General features: G+C 45.9%; 1 protein-coding gene across 4 annotated transcripts in view; it reads left to right on the plus strand.

Annotated features, from left to right (window-relative positions):
* The window catches only part of LOC138467752 (zinc finger protein 300-like), a 176200-nt gene that overhangs the window by 74867 nt on the left and 80006 nt on the right, over positions 1 to 21327 (plus strand). For all 4 annotated transcript variants that reach the window (XM_069607979.1, XM_069607978.1, XM_069607977.1 and 1 more), the window contains 3 exons: positions 13716 to 13842; positions 19316 to 19429; positions 19615 to 19731. In XM_069607979.1, coding sequence (XP_069464080.1) covers positions 13716 to 13842; positions 19316 to 19429; positions 19615 to 19731 — 358 coding nt within the window. The remainder of the gene's footprint in view (positions 1 to 13715; positions 13843 to 19315; positions 19430 to 19614; positions 19732 to 21327) is intronic.

Below are 21327 nucleotides of genomic sequence, written 5' to 3' on the forward strand. Positions count from 1 at the left end.
CACCTACTCTTTACAATATCTTTACGAAACCACTCTTTGATGTGCTTGATTATCTGGGTGTCTCCTACACCAACTATGCGGACGACACCCAGATACTCATTCCCATCTCTGGTGATTATCTTGCTGACACCAAGGCCTTCAATGACGTCTACTTGGTCATCCAAGCCTGGATGGCCCAGCACCAGCTATGTCTGAACGACGATAAGACAGAGCTACTTATCCTGGGTACATCACAACGCCTGAGCAAACTTGAGCCATCCTATCAGTCATTCATCATAGACGGCAACTCCATACAAGTCTCGAAAGACACTAAAACACTAGGCTTTTACCTGGATTCCACCTTATCCTTGTCAAGACAAACTAATGCAGTCAGGTCCACCTCCGCCTACACGTGCAAACTCATTTCAGCCTGCAGACCATTCCTCACCACCCACAATAGCGTCACACTAGCGAGAACACTTATCATGGCAAAAATAGATTACTGCAGTGCTCTATATTTAGGCACCAGCCAAGAAAACCTGTCCAAACGCCAAACCACCCAGAACAATGCAATTCGAGCGGCCCTGAACATCCCTCGTAACCACCACATCTCAGAAGCCAGAACGAGCCTTAAGTGGTTACCCGTGAAGCAGAGAATTTCCCTAAAAACGCTTGCCCTCACGCACAAATGCCTAGCCAACAAGGCTCCGATCTATCTCTGCAGTCGGCTTTCACGCCACTCCACTGCACGACCACTAAGAATTGCTCAGACTCACTGCCTTACTATCCCTAGGTTTAAGCTCCAAAAAGCGGGAGGCACTAGCTTCCCTGTCCTAGCCTCCAAACTTTGGAACACCCTCCCCGCTGCCATCAGAGCTGAAGACTCCTTCAACACCTTCAAGAATAAAACCAAATCTTGGCTCTTTGACCAGCAATAGTTGTGTTAGACATCTGTCCTACTTACCCAGCCTGCCTGTTCCCATGCACGATTTCCGGTCTGCTACCTTCCCAACTACCTCAGGGATACTTCCTCTGCGGAGCCTAGGGACACTGTACCATGTGTAATATTTGTAATTATTAAGATTGTTATTATGCTGTTTTGATATACTTTTATTGTAATCTATCTGCCTGTATGTTCTTTTCTTGCAACCCTGTACAAATTGCGCCCTGATCCCCCGGGCCTGTTGGTCTGCGCGTTATAAATAAACAAATACAAATACAAATACCATAGGTCCGGGGAAGGAACAGAAAAAAGGATGTCAGTAATAGTCTGCCTGGAAGTAGCATAGATGTAGGTGTCAGCAATAGGTAGGCCTGGATTACCCTGGATTGACCCTTGATAAAGGATTAAAAGAATCTGAAATGCGCTGGGGAAGTACTCCAATTCTAGAAGCAAAGAATAGATTGATTTGTATAAGGAAACCATTTTTTGATGATTGATAAATATAACTCTACACTTATATCAGTACAACTCTTATACTTATATATTATAACTAAATATAGAATTTCTCATTTATATATATTGTTTTCAACTGCATTTTTGAATTGGAATGTTATTGGTTCAGAACATGTTGTTTGTCTGTTTGTTTGTTTTATTGCTTGTATTGCGCACCAGACCCGAGGGTTTGTTTGTTTGTTTATTTTATTTATATAGCGCTCCAGGCACGGAAGTAAGAGGGCGCTTTTTGGCAGGTTACAGAAATAATATACATATATTATACAATTGTCCATTTGTGCAATTTTAGACAAGTTACAAAAACAGTATATATATAATTAGCAGTTATATATTTGTGTCATATGTACAATATAAACAGTTTGCATTGTAATAGTTAGAGTGGGGCAGTGTCGTCAGGTGTAAGAGAAGGAAATGGTGGAGTTAATTTTTCTCCAGTAACCAGCCGATGACTTGTTTCCTGAAGGGTTGAAATGATTTGGTTGATTTAATGTGAAGTGGTAGAGTATTCCACAGTTGGGAGGCCAGGACCATGAAGCTAGAACCTACAGCTCTTTTTAAGGTAAATCTGGGCACTTTGAGGCATAGCGTGTTGGCCGATCTGGTAACCCTAGTAGCCGATTTTAAGGTGAATTTGTTGGTCGGATAAGGTGGGGCTAGGTGGTTTAAGGCTTTGTAGGTAAGGCATAAAGTTTTTTGGTCAATTTTTTGTTGTATTGTTGTATAGAGAGCCATTTACAGGATATTCTGGCGGTGGAGATGTGTTCTCGCCTGGGGATGTTTAGTGCTGCTTGTAGCGCGTTATTTTGGAGTACCTGTAGTTTGTTGATTACGGATTGGTTGGCACCTAGGTAGAGGCTGTTGCAGTAGTCCAGTTTGGACTGTATGAGAGCCCTTAGTGGAAAGAAACGGCCTGCAGGCCCTGATCAATTTCCCAGTGTAGGCAGTGGCTGAGGCAGTCATATTGACTTGTTTGGCAAGGTTAGTATTAGCATCGAGATAAAAGCCAAGGGTTTTCACATTTTTGACAATGGGAATTGTGTTTCCGTCAATTATAATGTTGTTGTAGTTGGGGCTGAGTTTCTGCAGATTGTTGGGAGATCCGACAAGGAGAAGCTCAGTCTTCTCATCATTTAGGCAGAGGCCATGTGTGGCCATCCATGCCTGAATGATGGAGAAGATTTCATTTATCCTGAAGACATCAGCACTGTAGTTCCCTGAGATAGTGAGGAGTATCTGGGTGTCATCTGCGTAGTTGGTGTAGGTGACACCCAGATGGTCCAATATGTCAAAGAGGGGCTTTGTAAAGATGTTGTACAGCGTGGGGGAAACACAAGAGCCTTGTGGGACCCCGCAAGTAATAGGGATGGGGTCTGCTGCTGCCGTTGTTGAAAAAACATGCACGGTTCTATTAGCCAGGAATGATTGAATCCACATCACAGCAGAGGAGGAGAAGTGCGCTGCCGATGAGAGGTTGTTACAGAGTATTTTAGGGTCGACCAAGTCGAAAGCCACTGAAAGGTCTAGAAGGAGTAGGATGGCGGCGTTACCTTTATCTTTGATATCATCAATCTGACTTTTGAGGTCAACAAGGGCAGTTTCTGTTCCGTGTTGAGGTCGAAAGCCGGATTGACATATTCAGTAATTGGTTGGTCTCTAGATAATCCTGAATTTGCAGGTAGGCAATTCGGTCAAGGATTTTTAGCAGAAATGGAACCGTGGTGATGGGTCTGTTATTGGTGGGAATGGCCAGGTCGAGTGATTGTTTTTTAGCAGTGGGAGAACCCATGATTGTTTTAGGTTACTAGGTACTGAATTAGTGGAGAAGGATAGATTTATAAGTTTAGAGATGAAGGGGGAACGATCTCTAGCTGCATCTTTAATGACCTGGGCAGAGCAGCTGTCCCCTTTGCAGTTTGATGGTTTTACGGAGGTTATGATTTTCTGGACTTCTAGTGTGGTTACCTTTTTGAACATGAAGCCATTGTTAGTAGGAGGTGGTGTATTTGGATTGGAGGGATTGCTACTAGAGAGTTGTTGTCGTTTGTCCTCAATTTTAGTTTGGAGCCCTGTGATTTTGTTGGCAAGGGCATTCTGGATACTAGTGCATCAAGGTTTGTCTTTTGCGCAAGTCCGTATGTGGGTTTGGATTCTCTAGTTCCTTTAGAATAGTGAAGAGTTCTTTAGCACAGGAACCTGCCTGGCTTATTCTAACATTATAGGCGTCCTTCTTGGTCCGGATTATCTCCTTTTTGTAAAGGGAAGAGATAGTCGTGAGATTCGTTTTATTTTCAGTTGATGGGGACGTTTTCCAGAGGGTTTCCAACTTGGATTTCTTTTTTCTCAGTATTTTGAGTTCAGGTGTGTACCAAGAATTCAGGTGAGCTCTGGGTTTACCTTTTCCCAACTTTAGAGGGGCAACGGTGTCAATGGCCTTAGTCATGGCGTCATTATACGTGTCAACCAGTAAGTCAAGGTCAGTCATGGCTGGGAGTGTATTTAGAGTATGGAGGACCAGGGGTATTAGGGTTTCCGCAGTAATGTTTTGCTTATTTCTGGTCGGACAGGCTGGTGCGTGGGGGCATTGTTTAAGATTAGGGTTGTTAATGTTCATATCAAGTGATATGAGGTAATGGTCGGTCCAGGCGAGAGGTTGGGGGGTATTGCAAGTGATATTGCGATTGAGGGTTGCAACCCAATCGATGATTCTACCTTTCTGATCAGTAGGTAGAGAGCTGTGTTTGGTGAAGTCTTGCTCAGCTAGAGTATTGGCCAGGGAGGATGCTGGGGTGTCGTTAGGGTCATTATATCCTAAGTTAAAGTCACCAAGAATAATCATTTGTGCTGAAGGTTTAGAATTTTCAGCTATTAAGGAGGTGATGCCTTCCTCAAAGGTACCAGGAGGACCTGGGGTCTGTATATTAGATGAATGGTAATCGTACTCTTGCTTGGGGGTGGTTTGGAGTTTGACAGTGAGGTGCTCGCATGATTTAAGTGGGGGGGAGGTAACTGATCTGAGATCTAATGAGGATTTAAATATGATTGCTACACCTCCTCTGCGAGCATTTGGTCTGTCAGCTCTGAGGATGGAGTAGTTGTCGGGGACAGCTAGGGTTAGGTAAGGTCCTGCTGCCTCCTGTAACCACGTTTCTGTTAAGGCAAGGAAGTTGAGGTTTTCTGATAGGATGGTGTCAGCGGCTTCTGTAGGGTGAGCAACATGAGATCTGACATTGAGTAGAGCTCCTTTTAAGGGGGGGGGGGACTTATGTTTGTTAGTGGCAGTGTCCTGGTTGTTAGCCCTAATTTTGGGAGTTGCAGAGGGCATCAGGGCGCATTGCATACGACAGCTCTCAGCTTGGTTACAGATAAGTACATATACATATTAAATAAAAATAAGATACAGAGTCATGTGAAGGTGCATAGGCAGAATACATAATAAAATACTAGATACAGTTTTGCTACACATTGTTATGTACATATTGTACAGTCAAATGTATGTTTCAAATGTTGTACATGTAAATATTGATACAAATTTATTTGGAACAAGCAAACATAATATCAGTGAGTTACAAAGATTTAGGGCCTCATAACAAGTCAGGCGGTAACCCTTAAAAGCAGCGGTAACGGAATTACAGCCACCACTATTACAGCCGGCACCAACACAGCCGGTGCAAATACCGCCGAAAACACGGCGCAGTTACCTCCAGCTTCTAGCTGGAGGTAAAGGAACACAGGTGCCTAAAATGAAGCCACAGGTGATCCCAATCCATCTCAGAGGTCCACATAAGGTTCACCCCAACCCCAAACACTGTTCCAACACCATGCTGCCACTAGCCACTGTGAGTTGGGACAGGCAGCTGCTCATGCTGCTCCTGGATATAGAGAGGCAGGACAACCATGCCAGGGCACAGGGAGTACATGGGGTGGGTAGTAGGGGGAAGGATAAGGAGGAGAAGCCAAGCAAGGCATGCATCGATCCCAGGGTTAGGCCCTCACCCTGGACCATCACCGACAGCCTGTTTGTCACCTTGTACCGCCTCAACAGGGAGAGCATAACAGAGCTGCCCACCACAACGCAGGACAACATAGGGATCAGGATCAACATCTGGACAGCTGTTCCCCCACTGCTGATGCTAGTGTCCGTCCTACAATTACTTGGGAGTGGCACCTTCCAGCACTATGTGGCCATGATGCACAGCATGGCACAGCCTACATTCTGCGCAGTGCTGGTTCAGGTGCTTGAAGCCCTCCTGCGGCAAGTGCAATGCCACATCCCACTGCCTACCATCCCAGCACAGGTCAATGCCATGAAGGCACAGTTCCATGCCATTTCGGAAATGCAAAATGTGTTTTCTGCCCTGGACTGTACCTATGTTGCTCTGGTGGCCCCCCAGGCCCAATACCTGAAATTGCAGGTGACCTGCGATCCCAACCTGTACCTCACCCACTGCTGTGCCCGATACCCTGGTTCCACCCACGATGCCATGGTCCAATGGAACAGCGCACTGCCAGGATATATGGAGAGGCAAGGAGCACAACGAACATGGATAGTGGGTCGAAAAAGCCAGCACACATGCACCATGAAGCACATGCCCAAATGTGTGGAGAATGCAAAATATGACACAAAGGATGGCATGACAAGTGAATGGGAAATCTGTACTCCACCCCCTCCCACACCATCATCACAGAACAAGCCAGGGAGCATGCACATGTCTGACATACCTGCATGGAGAGGCAGTAGTACACATACAGTAGCAATCATATAAACCAACATGACTACAGGTACCACAATGCAACATGCACTAACCAGATCGATGCTGACAAATGGCCACATTGCCCCACACAACAAAAACCCTGCCAGTACCACAGCCACGTGCGCATTTGCGGACAGCCCACAATGCCCACCCATTTGGCACCACATGCCCAGGGAGGGCCCATGGGGTACCCAGCATGCCACATTCACAGTGGAAATACACTGCCACATGACAGCCACCATGTCCGCTGCACATGTCACCAACAGACACCCTACGTGACATCTGCAGCAAGGGAACAGGGTGCATGTGGAGAACCAAAAATGCATGACACAAGTGACACTGAGTTCACAGACATGGAATAGACACATGCCGTGAACTGAAGGTCCATTTGAATGCACAACTAGTCCATGGAGCTGATATAGTGTGTGTACACCCCCACACCCTACCCCTTGTCTAATGCTTGTGCCTCCCCCCATGCAGGTGACTCCGGATCCTGACAGCTGCCCTGGTCAATGACCTTGTGTGTGATCCACAAACACAGGAGGATATTGCCTACAATGCAACCACGCCCACAGTAGGACCTGTGTGTGCATCAAGTGTACCTCTGGCCCCATGAAGGCACATTTCTCCTGCCTTGACCGTACTGGCAGAGCCCTGATGTATGCTTCAGACAAAGTGGGACAAATCGTGCTTGTGTGTGCCATGTTGCACAACATCTGCCTGAGGAGAAATGACCCACTACCCCCTGACGTGGACTGTCACCCCAGAAGATGAGGAAGCAGTGCCTGTGGCTGAGGCAAATGCATGCATTGCCAGAGATGACATAAGGGATGGGTGATTGGCATACCAGGGACTGATGGACACATTCTCTTGACACCTTCACATGGTACAAGCCATGCATGACTGTGTGACTCCACCCAAACAATGAACAGACAATGACACAATCAGGAATGTCTTCGCATTGATGAAGTGAAACAGTGTTTATGTAATGAAGTTCCCCAACTATCCCCCTTCCCCCTCCCACCACCAACTCCCCATCACACAATCCCCCTCCCACCATGAACTCCCCATCACACAATCCACCCTCCCACCACCAACTCACCATCACTCAAGCCCCCTCCCACCACCAACTGCCCATCACACAATTCGCCCCACCCCACACCAACTTCCCAGCATGGCCACTCAAGGAATCAGTGTCCCAGAGTCCTTCACAATCGTGGCCTCTTCCCCCCCACCCCTCTGCCGGCCCCTTGTGATTTTGGGTGCAGGAGGCACTGTGACTGTCGCTGCGTCGTGCCCTGCTGTGACCCCTCTGTGGTTGAGGTGGATGGGACGGAGCCTGTGTCAGGGCAGCCGTGTTGGCTGTTGTTTCAGCACTATTTGTCGCCATGGCACACGCAACATGGCGGGTAGACCCCTGAATGCTGTCCCTAATGGCCTGCAGGTAGAGGAGTGCGTGTGGCCAATCTCCTCCATTGCTCGCTGAAGGCGCACCATGTCCTCGAGCCTCCGCAACAGCATGCTGTGTGTTGGAGTGTGCTGTGTGGGTAAGGGACTCTGCACTGGCCCATGGCTGAATTCAGGGGAGCCATATGAGGGAGTATCAACGCCCGGCTCTGGTGCCCGTGCGCACTTGCAGCATGGAGTGCTCTCTGGGGAGCGGTGGCAATGCTGGGCATGGAAGGCTCTCCGGGTAGTGCGGCTCTTCGGCAGGTGGCGACACCGGGCTGGTGTCCCCCTGTGACTCCTCAGTCACTCTGCCATCAGGTGTGGCCTCAGTGTCTGTGCCTCCAGCTGCGATTGTGGGTGCAGTGTGCCCTGCACTGCTCCTGGTGGCCTGTGGTGTGGGCGTTACCTTGGCCCTGCTCTGCTGCAGCATAACGCACCGGGACATTCGCCTTAGTGTGGGCTGTGTGAGCCTTTGCAGGTTGGTGGTGGCAGACCATGGGGCATTAAAGCGCTGCTCCCTGATGGGCCTGCAACCTGCTCTTCCTCCTCTGATGCCTCTGGTGATGCGTGTGTGCCTGTAGGCGACATAGGAAATGTTGTCAGGTATGGTTCCCCCACGTGTGTTGGCATGTAAGGCACAATTGCTACGGTACAGGCTATGACCCCACAGATATGGGCAACTGGGCACAACGTCATGGGGTTGCTTGTAGCGATGAGTGTGTGTGACCCATGGCCTGTTGATTTTTGGCCTGCGTGTGGGTAAGGCAGGGTGTCCATGCTGGGTCAGCTTGCATCTGACATACCTGCTTGTGGTCCTTCATGGCTCTACATCCCCTCCCCGGGTGGCGCTCACATGGTGTTGGGGGGGCTTAGTACATGACATTGTCATGGCTCTATGGGGCACTGTTGTGCAGCCAGATAGAGCTGCACTGTGGTGCACAGCGATTGGCAGGCTGGGCACATGTCTGTATGGGCGACGTGCACTTCCCTGTGGCTTGTCTGTCATGTCGACATAGGGCAGGCCTACTGGGCCGCAACATGCTGGTGTGACTGCTGCACAGTGTGGTGGTCACTCACGCACCTCAATCCAGCTGACACAGGGTGCGCCATAAGGGGTGCGGAGCTCATGGCATTTGTTTGGTGCTCTTGCCCGCCCTTCCTGCTGCTGTGATGCTCAGAGGTGCCCATGGTGCCCTGCCCCATGACTGTTGTGGAGGGTGGCTGATGTGCCACCCTGTCACTCTGCCCTGTTGGCATGCCCTGCTTCTGGGTCTGCTGACTTGTGTCACTGCCCACTGGGGCAACTTATGCTGCGCTGTCATTTGTGCATGCATTTGTGTTGGGGTGGGGGTTCACTCACCTTCTGCGTCCCGGCTGCTGGCACCCACCTCTGCACTGCCGGATGCCTCTGTCCCTTCAAGGTGCAGCACTGTGCTGCATTTCTCCTACCAGGCGGTGAAGATCAGTGGCTCAACAGTGCCTCCTCCAGTCGCCGGGGACTCCCGGCGGTGTTGGGACAGCAGTCCCTGCACCTTGACCATCACGTCGTTCGACCGCTTGCGGCAGTCCTCTCCGTCACGGGGCATGCTTGAAACTGCTGTCACCTTCTGGCAGATGGTATTCCAGATGGCTGTCCTGCGCTGCCCAATGGTCTTCTGTTGGCGACTGCCGTACAGTTCCTTATAGTAGGCAATCACCACATCTGTGAGGACCACCAGCTCTCCCTCGCTAAATTTTGGTTTGCGCAGGTGTCGTTCGGCCACCTTGCCTCTTATCCTCCCCTGGGACATTTTTGCTTCTTACCAGGACCCGATGGCTGCAGGAAGTGGTGATATTTAATGGATTGTGTTTTTCAAAATCAACGCTGCAATGCTTTCCGTTCCGGCGGTGACGCAATTTCCGCTGGCCCTATTAGCGCCAGGATCCCCGGCGGCAGCGCTATTAGCGCTGCTTTCTCAGTGGTAGCCCTTATTTCTGCACAGTTACCACTGGGCGCTAATAGCGTTACCGCTGGAGTCAGGGGCACGTTCATGTCAGGTAGTCATGCAGCGCTAATTCCGCTGCATGACCCAGCGGTGAAACTATTTCCACTCGGCAGTAATTGCGCCGGATTACCGCTGCACTTCTGATGAGAACAATGTTCGGTTTGAATTGAAATATATATTTTTATAATATGTTTGAAGAGTTTATTCTCATTTAGAGTGCTGGCAACTAACAGCGATTTCTATCGCTGCTAAAAATTCAGAGAATGAAGAAATGGGGGAAATGGGAGAGAGAGTTGAAACAGGAGGTGGAGGACAATTAGGAGATGGTGGGGAGAGAGTTGAACGAGGAGGTGGTGAAGCAGGAAAGGAGTCTTGTGGAAGAGGATGAGAAAGAGTTGAAAAAGGCGGTGGAAATAGCGGAGCAGTGGTCATCCAGAGGAAGAGAGGAGAGAAATGAAGGTGCAGGAACAGACAAGTGGAGTTCAATAGGAGGAGAAAAATGGGAAGTTGAAGGAGGAGCATGGAAAAATAAGGATGTGGCGGGGCGAACACCAAGGCTGAAAGAGAAACAAGGATAAGACAGAGTAAGTTAGAGGGAAAGCAGTAGAAGGAGAGCACAGTGCATGCTGCTACATCGAGGAGGACAGGAGGCAGTGTGAAAGTTGGTCGCAGGAGGGGTTGGTTGATGCCCACGTTATTAGAGCGTCTCCTAACTTGGTGGAGGAATATCACCCACAGGAGAATTCAACACCAAAAAAAGGCGTTAATCCTAAAACCGTTAGGGCCCAACTCTAGTACAAGGGTCTGACACTTGGCCCGTGACCAGTTGGCCCAATGCACTAGGGGCCATGGTGCCAGTTTTCCAGGAAGAAAAGCCGATGACCAACATCCTGGCAACAAGACAATCAAGAAAGCCAAGACAGAAGTGTGGGACACTTAAAACCCAATTTACTCTGTGACTTTTTCCCCATCGAGGGTGGAAGTGCAAAGGCTAGTCCTAAGAAGAAGCTTGATTCATTTTGCACACCCCATAATCGCAGTGGCCCTAATACCTTTTTTCCTCTGTTATGTAAAATGAACACCTTTTAACCATAGCACTTGGTTTAACGATGTCAATTCGTCTCTCTGCCGTGAGAGGCAGCAATTATAAAATTATTATATTACCTATTTCAAAAATCTTAAGCAACTTCTCGGGAGTCCACAGTAACTAAGTTAAACAAAGAAAAATGACGAGGAGTACTGAACACTTCAGAACAGATCTTTGTCCATGTCTCTCTGCAGCGCATTTTCTAATTCTTCTTACCATAGTCTACTATTTAAAATAAAGTGCTTGCCAGTGTTTCTGTTAATCTTTTGTATATTTTGGCTGCACCTGTGTGTGTTAGATTGTGAATGTTTAGACTGTTCTTCCATTGACTTGGCCATGGCATGGAGAAGTTGTGCATAATAACTTCTTTCCTCCTCTTGCATCTGATACTCATAATGGAGGTATCCAGAAGGTCTGAAGTGCCCCACCACTCTTAACCCTCTCAATGTAAAAGTAATTGCTCCATAATGATCCGCGGATCGTACCTTCCTGATCACAAATAACATACCCATGTGATCGTTCACACGCTGGAGAACAGCAACTCCCCTCTGATCAGGGAATAACCATCCTGTGCTCCTCCTGTAAAGATCATCCGAGACTGGCGACCCTCATGAAGACCTTGCAAAACCTAGCATTCGTTAATTGCACTGTGTCATCTTATTTTCCACTTCTGTATGTCCATTCCTTATCAGTGCACTGAAACAAGCTTCAGACGGCATGTAGAGCTTAATAGAAAACAGGTTTTAAAATAAATAATTAAATGAAACGTCATTTGGTGTGCCCACTTTAATATAATTAAATGAAACGTCATTTGATGTGCTCACTTTAATACCAGGGATACAATGGGTATTTCCCATTTTCCATGGGTTCAGATTCACCAGATTCTGCTTGGCTTAGAGCCATGTTTATCATTCTTTGGCAGGGCAACTGCTGAACTGCAATCGCTGTTACCTTAAGATAGAGCTATACTCATAGTAACCATAGTAACAGTTTTTGAGACATTTACATGCAGCTTCATACCACCTGTACGTCCCAAAACATGTATGTTTCTCTGCAGTAGTTTGCAGTTAGAAAATCATTGAGGTGATATTTAGATAAATAGCCTGAGGTCCCCAACACCGAGTTCACTTCAGAGGTTTCATTGTGTCTTTGCTTTCTTTCATGATAGAAAGCATTCTCTGCCCACTATCCACAGTATTATTAATTCTGATAAGTTAATTACTGAGAACGTTGAATATCTATCTGGAATATAGCTGTACTGTCCTTAATTAGGCTCAGATTGTAGTTCTGCATCTCGTCTATTGAGTCGGCCATATCCCCACAGTGAAACATGTCCTTTCGTAATGCCAATCATGGCAAGAACTAAAGTGTCTGGATGAGCTGTGAAGATACTACCTTACCCCTCCTCTCTATCTCCTACAAATCTTTGCTAGCTTGTGCGCTTCCAAGAAGAGCTGTTAGGGCCAAAGCAAACAACAGAGCAGGTAATGGATACCCCCAAACCGTTCTCAAAAGCTGCCTTTCAGGCCACCATCGGTATGCCTGGCTTCTTCTATTGCGTTGCCCCATCAACTCATGAATAACATGCACGCAGCTGCCCAGTTGACATTCATGTTGAAGTCTACGTTTACCCAGGATATCTGCCCTTATTCCCTATAGAAAGCACAGGGTATAGAGAGTTCCTTTCTAAGTTTCCAAGTGTGTTATGGTGGAGGGATTATTCTGCCACTCCACACTAAGATCTACTAGGCACATACGCTTCCATCCCCAGCTCACTGGAAAGAAGGGCCTGCCTTCACTCCCCATTAAAATGTCTTTAATTAAAATGGATACGCAGTAGAAGAACACATAAAGGGGAAATGTCCTAGCTCAAGGCCGGTCCCTTGTGATGTATAGACACAAAACATCAGTATTATATGTACAATGTTCCTCTATCTATGAGCAGGCAACAGATCACTTCCTTCGTTGTGGATAATCTTCAGATCTGCCGATGATGACTAAGTTAGCTTTCTGGTAGCCATATAGTAGTTAATCAACACGCTTTGTTCGATCTTATGGAAAGGCTTTCAACAAACCTGTATACCCTACAGCTGCAAAGCTTTTGACATACAGGGACTTGAAGGAACTGAGCACGCCTGGTAAACACCATATTCAAGGTTTCACCCATAAACACAACATTTATTTACATTTCCAAACTGCTGAACTATTATTTGAGCTAGTATACATGCATTTAATAATGATTAATTAACACTAATGGGTGCTACTGGAGGGGGTAGAGAACGTCTGGCTAGCCCAGAGGACCATGAGAAGTTAGTGCAATCTTTTCACATTGAATATAAGTCTCAAAGCTCTCCTGTGCTGCCATTCCTTCCTGCCTCCCCTGCAACAAACGTATCATTGTTTACTGCCCATTAGGAAACCTAATTATCAAATGGATACTCCAGGGATGTTGCACTGTATAGTAACTTGAATCTGAGCCATTAGTACATAAAATGATTTGCAAAAGACTTGTTTGGGCACCCGTAGATGCATGCAACGGTGACTAGAGAAGGCGTGCTGTCGCACAAGCCACACCACCAAAGTGCCCATTTACATGCATGCTTAATGAAAGCTTAAGCATCCCGGAACAGATGAAGGCATCTTCGAAACAGACACCCCCCAAGTCTGAATGACCACACATTTGATTCTGAATGCTAGTTTCCACCTGATGTAAATACGACTTTTGTGGGTAGGGTTGTAATGGAAGCTCCCTCAACCTCCCACCAGTCTCAGTTTACCAGCATCTGAGTGAAGGTGAGAGGGGACATTCCTAAGGAAGTGGTTCAATGAGCCACATAAAGTGTTTTCAAAATGTACTGACCATATGCTCATGTGGCTGAGTGAACCCGCCTCTACACTGGCATATGATATAAGATTGATAGGCAACATAGGGGCAGTGGGCTGATTCACACTATTTGTAAAATATTGTTTATTTTGTCGACTGTGATCTGTACAATTTGTTTTTCCAGACACCAGTTACATTTTACGACGTTGCTGTCAGTTTCTCCGAAGAGGAGTGGAAGGTTTTGCCCGATTGGCAGAGGGAGCGCTACAAGAATGTGATGAAGGAAGTTCACCGCGCCTTGATCTCCTTGGGTAATATCACTGCCTTGTTACGGGCTATACAAAGCCTTTGACCTTCCCGGTTGGATCTTTCCATAAGTAAATTCCCATGCATTGTGGCAGCTCATGTTGCACCAGGCCCTACTAAGATCTGAACTGGCCTCAACTTTCAGTCTCTGATGCTCATTGCTGACTCGTGTTATCATGGAATTTGGAGGCGATTGAAGAAGTTCTTATTTATTCATACCCTCGAAAGATAAGAATTTTGCAGGCAACATTTTGTATTTACGAGGTTGGAAGGAGCACTGCACTTATAATCATTTTTCCTTCATATACCGGCTCTGTGCATAGCCTCTATCATCTGGTGTATGTTATAGCGGAATCCTCCTCTTAGACACTAAAGGAAACTGAGTACCAAGCATGCCTCCATTTTGAAGATTCTTTGATCTTAGAGCTGGAGCTTACAGTGCAGTTATAATTATAATTGGTTATTTATAACGCGCTTAAAACCCAGTGGTTTCCAAGCGCAGACCTGGGTATCGAACCTGTGTTGCTTCACGTCATCTTGCTTCCAAAACGAGCGCGTTGTTGATCACAATGACCAGAGCAGTGCAAAGATTTATGCCACATCAGAAAATGTGCCATTGTAGTACCCCTCCCTGGCAATGGGACCTGATTGACCCCACAAGTAGCCACAGCACTACACTTAAAGGTAGTGTTTTTCTAGAGTTCTCCACAGTGAAGGGCTAGCAACACTGTGTCTAGGAGGGATGACTAGACAGCTCCCCAGTACTCTGGGTGTCAAGGTCACTTGTCTCTGGGTGTGCTCCATCAAGGGATATGATAAGAGGTAAATGTATATGGGAGAAGCATTGGGCGCGGCAATGGAAATGTGGGCTTTGACCATTAACAGTGCAGAATACCTCTGGTACAAAGATTCCACATCACCCTGCAATCAATACCGGAGCCAGGCATTGTATACAAAATGTATATTAACTCTGCATGATGGGGAAAGTGGGTGGTAGAGATCTTGAACAAATATAAATATATATGCAGACTCTTCCATGTAGGAAAATACTGCTTGTCCAGAACCCAGCATTCTGTCACCCAACCTATGACTCAGTCAGTGGTTGAAAATGAATTCTTAGATAATTCAAGAATCTCTGAATTATAACTAATAAAAGAAGATGGGCAAGTAGAGTCTAACCGGAACAGCCAATTCTAAACACCAAGACTGAAAGTCGCAGTCCTGTGTATTGTGAAGTATGGAATCATAGCTGTAGTGTTGAAGGAATTGCATTCATATTTCTACAGTATCATTGTCAAAATACCACAAGATGCAGAGTTGAAATCAATGTCCCAATATGGTGTCTGTAACTATAACCTTTGCTGTATGAACGATCGGTGCAAAGAAAAGTTTGGTGCTGTATTAGTCCTGTTTTAAATCACATAAAATGGATTTGATACCTTTTATTGTACTAACTTTATGTGATATTCAGGGACAATGCGTTGAACAGATGGTGCTGAGTGAAATGAGTAGCATAGAACACACTGGACAGTTAATTCTCATAGCGAAAAAAAGAGCATTTCATTCTAAACTTCAATGGGTGAAGGAATACTATGCATGACATTCTGGGGTGGCTGTCTTATCTAGAAGACCATAAAACTAGGAGCATACATAACAGTTTTCACTGAAGACAGTTGTAGCCTGCTAATAGTATGGCATTAACTAACGCCCGGCAGCCCAAGTTATCGGTCTGAGCAAAGAGAGGGCCTATAACGAGGGTACTGGGCCGTTACCCCCCTATACTCCCGTTCCAGCACTTGGAACAGGGAGTTGGCGCTATTAGCGCCCCGAGTTACCAAAGCGGTAACCCGACTGCTGAATAAAAAAGTATTTTCATTCATTCAACGGGACGCCACGCACGTCCCGTTGAACAAATGAAAATTCTTAACTAAAATGGCTGCCATGGTTATATAAGGCAGGGCTGCCGCCGTCACAATCTGGTAAGTGGGGATGGAGATGGGGGTTGGGATTTATTCTTTTAAAATATAAAGAAAAGGGAGGGATGGGGGAAAGATGGCAGCCAGCGGGTTCCGTGGATCGTGGGCTGAGAGTACAGGTTCCTGTCCATGATCAGTGGAACCTGAATAGTTGCACCCCCGTAGGCTCTATTTCTAGTACCCAGATATATAAACCTGCTTAGCTTACAAGGTGTTTACTTAGTGAGTTCTTGACTCTCTTATGCGTAAAATGGCCAGAGCAGCCAAGGCATCCCTTCAGATGGTGAGAGCTGGTTTGTAGGTAACTGATTGTTACCCAAGAATAAATGTCCAGGCCATCATCTGTAAAACAAATTATTTATTTTTAAGTTTTGCAAACGAATATGTATGAAATATTTACAGTTAAGTGCATTGGATAACCTTTAGGAATTATTGGAAAAACGCATGAATTGGAGGCGGAGGATCTTGAAATGTAGCACAGTGTTCACAAAGACCAAATTAACTTGTTTAGTGATGTACAAAGGTCTACACACGTGTGTTACCCTGAAACCCAGTGTTATTCTATTCCCCCCATAGAAATCAATAGCACAGTGTTGTTCAATGCTGTGAAGTAATCATTCTGCACACGCGGCTCTACGGCCAAGAGGAGTCCAAATAATACTTTCATGAGGAAAAAGTGACCTCAAAGATGGGGTCCACTGCAAATTTTCACCTACAACTTTCCAGGGCTGGAGAATGCAGGATTGAGTAATGACATCAACAGTATGGTTTATAACTATTCAGTTCTGGATGGGCACACTCGGCATGAGGTCACCCAACCACAGAACAAAGGCCCAACGGTGAAGATGTGGAACCCCTAGCGGAGAGCAATACAATGAACGCAGCTCAGCACAGTGCATGTTTCGGCCCTGCTGAGGCAGGAGAAGTAGACAAAGTGGTTGCAGTTGCTCTCTGGATTTTAAGGGCTCAGCGTGGGAGCCCTACAGTATTGGGGGAGTGAAACCACAACTTCCATCAGTATCGAGGGTCCTCTTAGAAGAAGCTTGTCTGAAGAAAATAAGCCATAGCCACACCATCGAGGAGCCGACAGAGAGGAGTCCCAGGCACAGCAAGGACAGTTGCGTTTGCTAGACAGATGGGTACGGTCAGCAAACAAGTACACTGACCCAGTGACAGTGGCCCAGTGAACCCAGCTGAGGTAGCAGTACCCAATGGAGACATATAGGTAAAGAAACAGAGGGTTCACAACTCTATCCAGAGGAGACAGGTCACGGTTCGAGGAAAGACACACAACAGAAGGTCTCCACACTGGCTCCCAGGTCCTGTTGTACAGAAGAGAAGGCAAATAAATCCTGAGACGACAAGAGGATGTGGTGATAGGTTTCCAAGTTCAAGCAGCACAAGTAAGTCATGGGCGATAAAGAGCCACCGAATAATAGATCTTGTTGCACCTGCTTACTCAAGAGAAAGAAGCCCTGGATATGGTCCCTACTGGTCAGGAGAGAGGTATCATTTCACTGTTAGAAAGACCCAAAAGATGCTGGTACAGGGATTCCATGGTCATTTCCCAGATCACTCGTCTCTTTTGGATTCTTCAAGATGGAATCCGGCAATTGGCAAAGTTCTTGGTGCAGAAAGTCAGCTTTCATGCTAACCCGGAGGGCAGAGGGTACCCTAACTACCATTGTCCAATCTTGAACCATTCAATTTTCTGGGGACCAGCCAATCAGTGCTGGCCACCTCACACTAATTTTGGTGGGCAAATTCAGGGGATGTTGATTCCAGAGGAATCCCAGAACAGCCATCCCCTGCAGTAGCTCCCAATTTACCGCACACATTTCTTTGTGAACTCCTGGTCAGAAATAACTTCAGAAAAATAACTTGCTATTTTCATCACTGGTCTCAACACATTCATACTAAGGAACAACAAAGTACGGTGGCCTGGATACTGTATTTCAGAACCCTAGACTTTACAGTTTAGAAGCGGTCAGGAAGAAAAGGCTTCCTGTCAACCAAAGTGGCTACAATCCATGCAGACGCAATGTTAAAGTACAAAGCCACAAACCATAAGCAGCACAACTGTCTGGCTCAAAATACTGACCCAGTGAGACTAAGGGGCATTTTGGCAATAGCCCCCGCCTTGCGAGGGGGGACCATAAAGTGCCGCCATTGGTACATGAAACATATATAAGTTGAATTTCCAATGAGACCTGTTTAAACTTACTTGGGAAAAATGATCATGGCAAGATAAAGTAAAACATTGTGAGGACTTACAATCACAATGTAGTATACAGAAGCAACAAGTAGCTAAGGCATTAGGGAAGAATTTCTATAAGTGTTATACTTTGTCTCCAGTTGAAACGCTTCATGGAGATCTTCAAAATAGCTGGAATGTGTGTTACTGAAGCTCAGTTCTGTAGGTGACAAATGTAAACTGCCCTTTGTACAAAGCCTGTGCTTTGCAGTACAAGGTTTGGGGGCAAAATTACTGAGTGACCTGTAGAGCGGCCAGAAATGGACTCTCATGATTTGAAACTCATTGGAAGGCAATATTGCATCTAAGTTAAATCTGCCTATGACAAGACGTGGTGCCATACTTTATATGGCCCGTAGTTTATCCATTCCACCACTGGAGCTCAAACATGTGGTGTTAAGTGTGTGAAACAGTATTTGTGAGGGTCGGCAGCTGGAAGAGGTGAATTAATACTCTCTTGATGAGAGGCTGTAGTGACTATTATATATGGCGGGCTCACCAGACCATTTACCATTCATCTAATTGTAGAACTATTACCCACGAGTTTTGGAAGTTCGAGAAAGGCTTCCCGTGATTGATGAGTCGGAGGCATGACATTCACAATGAGCCACTGGCACCTGATCCAAGAAGAGATCAAGCAGAGGCCCCCTATGAACCTGGACCCCTCTAAACAATGTTTGGTGGGAGACTGCCTGATGTTGGTCTGAGTGTCAGCTGCATTTATGTAGAACAAGACACTGCAGATGTAGATGATGTTCGTCAGGTGACCCATGTAGGTTTCAGACTCGGCTGGCGAGACAGTGGATTCTCAAGATGTCTGCCAAGGAAAGAAACCATCAGCTGGGCAACAGTTCCATTACCAACTTGGGTGATCTACTATGGAAGAAAGACAGGCCCCTTGGGTTCACCTTCCTTCCCTTTTATTCCTATTTCCAGATGTAGTATTTCGTTGAAGACTAGGTGAACCCTTCATCCACTTGGTCCAATCCAGATGTGAGGAATGAAAGAACAAAGGAAACACTAGTTCCCCCACAAATTGGCAGTTTCTGTTTCATGGACTAGAAGTTCAACATACTACTTGCTATTTCAGAAGCGGAACACCTATCCAATTAGAACAACCCCAACATATGATATTTTATGTCAAATGTACTCTGCTTTTCTAACTGGGATCCTAATGACAGCTATTCCACCTCAAATATGCAATAGCCATACTGTAATAGATGTGCATTAATCTCTTATTTCTAACAGGATACCAAATTGTCAATATTGATACATTAATCCGAATTAAGAAAAAAGAAAATGCAGCTGTTCAGCATCCCGACAATGTACAGAGAATTGGGGATGTTAATGGACTCTTATCAGGTAAGCGTAAGTGATTAAAAAAATAATAATAATTTGCCTAATAACATTTCTCAATAGTTGGGCACTCACTCATGCAACCATATATAACTCTAGTTATAGGTTTCTGATGCAACCATAAATGCTTGCCTATAAAGCAACAGAGCAAAGAGATATATTTCTAATCCCCTTTGCCTCCTTCTGCACAGCTTGTTCCCCAGCCCCGCAACCTGACATCCTGCTCCGGATAAAACAAGAGCAAGAGCCAGAGTGCAAGGATTGGTCTCAGTCTCACAAATCTGAAATCAAGAAGAGTCCCAGAAAAGGTGAGTTGGATGTATTCATGGGATTCAGATTTCTAAGATCTGATTTCATTGTCTTTATTTCACAGTTTTTGTCAACGCAATCCGAGCAAAACAAGCTGCAACAATTAGCAATAGTTTCTTAAAAGCGTAAATATGCAGAGATTGAAAGTAGATTGGAGTGAGTGGTTTTTTTTCTATCATCTAGTATAATTGGGATGGTTCTAATTACAAAGAGGAGCTTATCCTAATAGGAAGGGAGCATTCTATAAAATATGTGCCTCAAAATAATAGCCCTATCACAAAATTCAGTTGTGAGTAAATCTTGTAACAGTTGACATGTTGATCCTTCGCTTCAATATGTACAGGACCCAGATCCACATCTTTAAATGTAAGGCAACCGACCTCTAAAGAAAGTAGGCTTCCAGTATGAATTATGAATCTAACAATCAGACAAAAGGACTCAGGAGTCATATCGGAAATGGACCAATGAAGACTACACTTATTTACTGGTTGCAACCAGAATAAACAAATAGCATCCTAAAAACCCACTGCCCTAACTAACCAACCTGCCTACAGTTTGCCTTCTCTTATATCCCCTCACAGTCTTGTCTCCTTACACTGGTCGTACTTCCGTTCAGGTACCCCTGCCCCAGTCTATCACAGTAGAACACATTGTAAACAACCGTAGTCCGTCTTCGGTTTCCACTGATCCTCTTGGAACTACGTGGTTCTTCACTTCTGGGTCAGTCGCCCTAATCTGACAATATCCTGTGCGTCCTCCTCAGGTGAGGGGAGTGGGGTCGACGTGCCCAGTTGCACCTCCGGTCGAGAATAATACCCCATTGTTCAAGCAGGTTTATGCCAGTACAATCCAAGATGGAGTGTAGTACGTTAGAAGAAGGACACAGAGTCAATAGTGGTATATTATCAATATGTTTTATTTAAATAATGATGAAAAAGGGCCTGTCTATCACTAATACTATAGTGTTTGCCCAGCCTAACGCACATCTAACTAGGGTGCTTGTCGTCAGTGAGAGTGTCCAAAGTGATAAACTGTCCTCCTCCAAAGAAAAAATAGGGGTCCAGGAAAATGACTCCCTGCTCCTGGACAGGCTTTTATAGCCTCATCAAGTCTTTCATTGGATAGCTTTTGGTTATTTTGCAAATAAGTCCCTTTAATTGTCCAAAGCGGCTCTTGTCCCTCCTGGGGTTCCCCTTTGCTGCTACTGACACAGTTTCTTGTTCAAGTCCAAGCTGTCGTGACCACTGATCCTGGTCTTCGCTATCCTCCACACCAGCAAGTGCCTCTCTGTTCCCTGTCAACTTATACTGTGGATTTAGTTTAACATACATACAATTCTTCCAGTAGCTGTGGACAATTGCTTGCCATCCACTTGTCTTTCTCTCTCAGCGTTTCATGCATTTTGTACGTTGCCACACTGTGGGTTTGACATTTTCCTTTCTCTTCCCAACATTGAATGGCACTAGGATAAGTTTGGTTACTCTCCTGATAGCCTTTGTTATCTCTACCCTATTCACTTGTACAGGGACGAGTATGAGTGGTCCCTTGGTAAACTCTGTTACTCTTCCAATATTCACTTGTACTGGTATGAGTAG

Source organism: Ambystoma mexicanum, chromosome 4q (genome assembly GCF_040938575.1).
Source record: "Ambystoma mexicanum isolate Mex_15411 chromosome 4q, UKY_AmexF1_1, whole genome shotgun sequence".
Classification (NCBI taxonomy): domain Eukaryota; kingdom Metazoa; phylum Chordata; class Amphibia; order Caudata; family Ambystomatidae; genus Ambystoma; species Ambystoma mexicanum.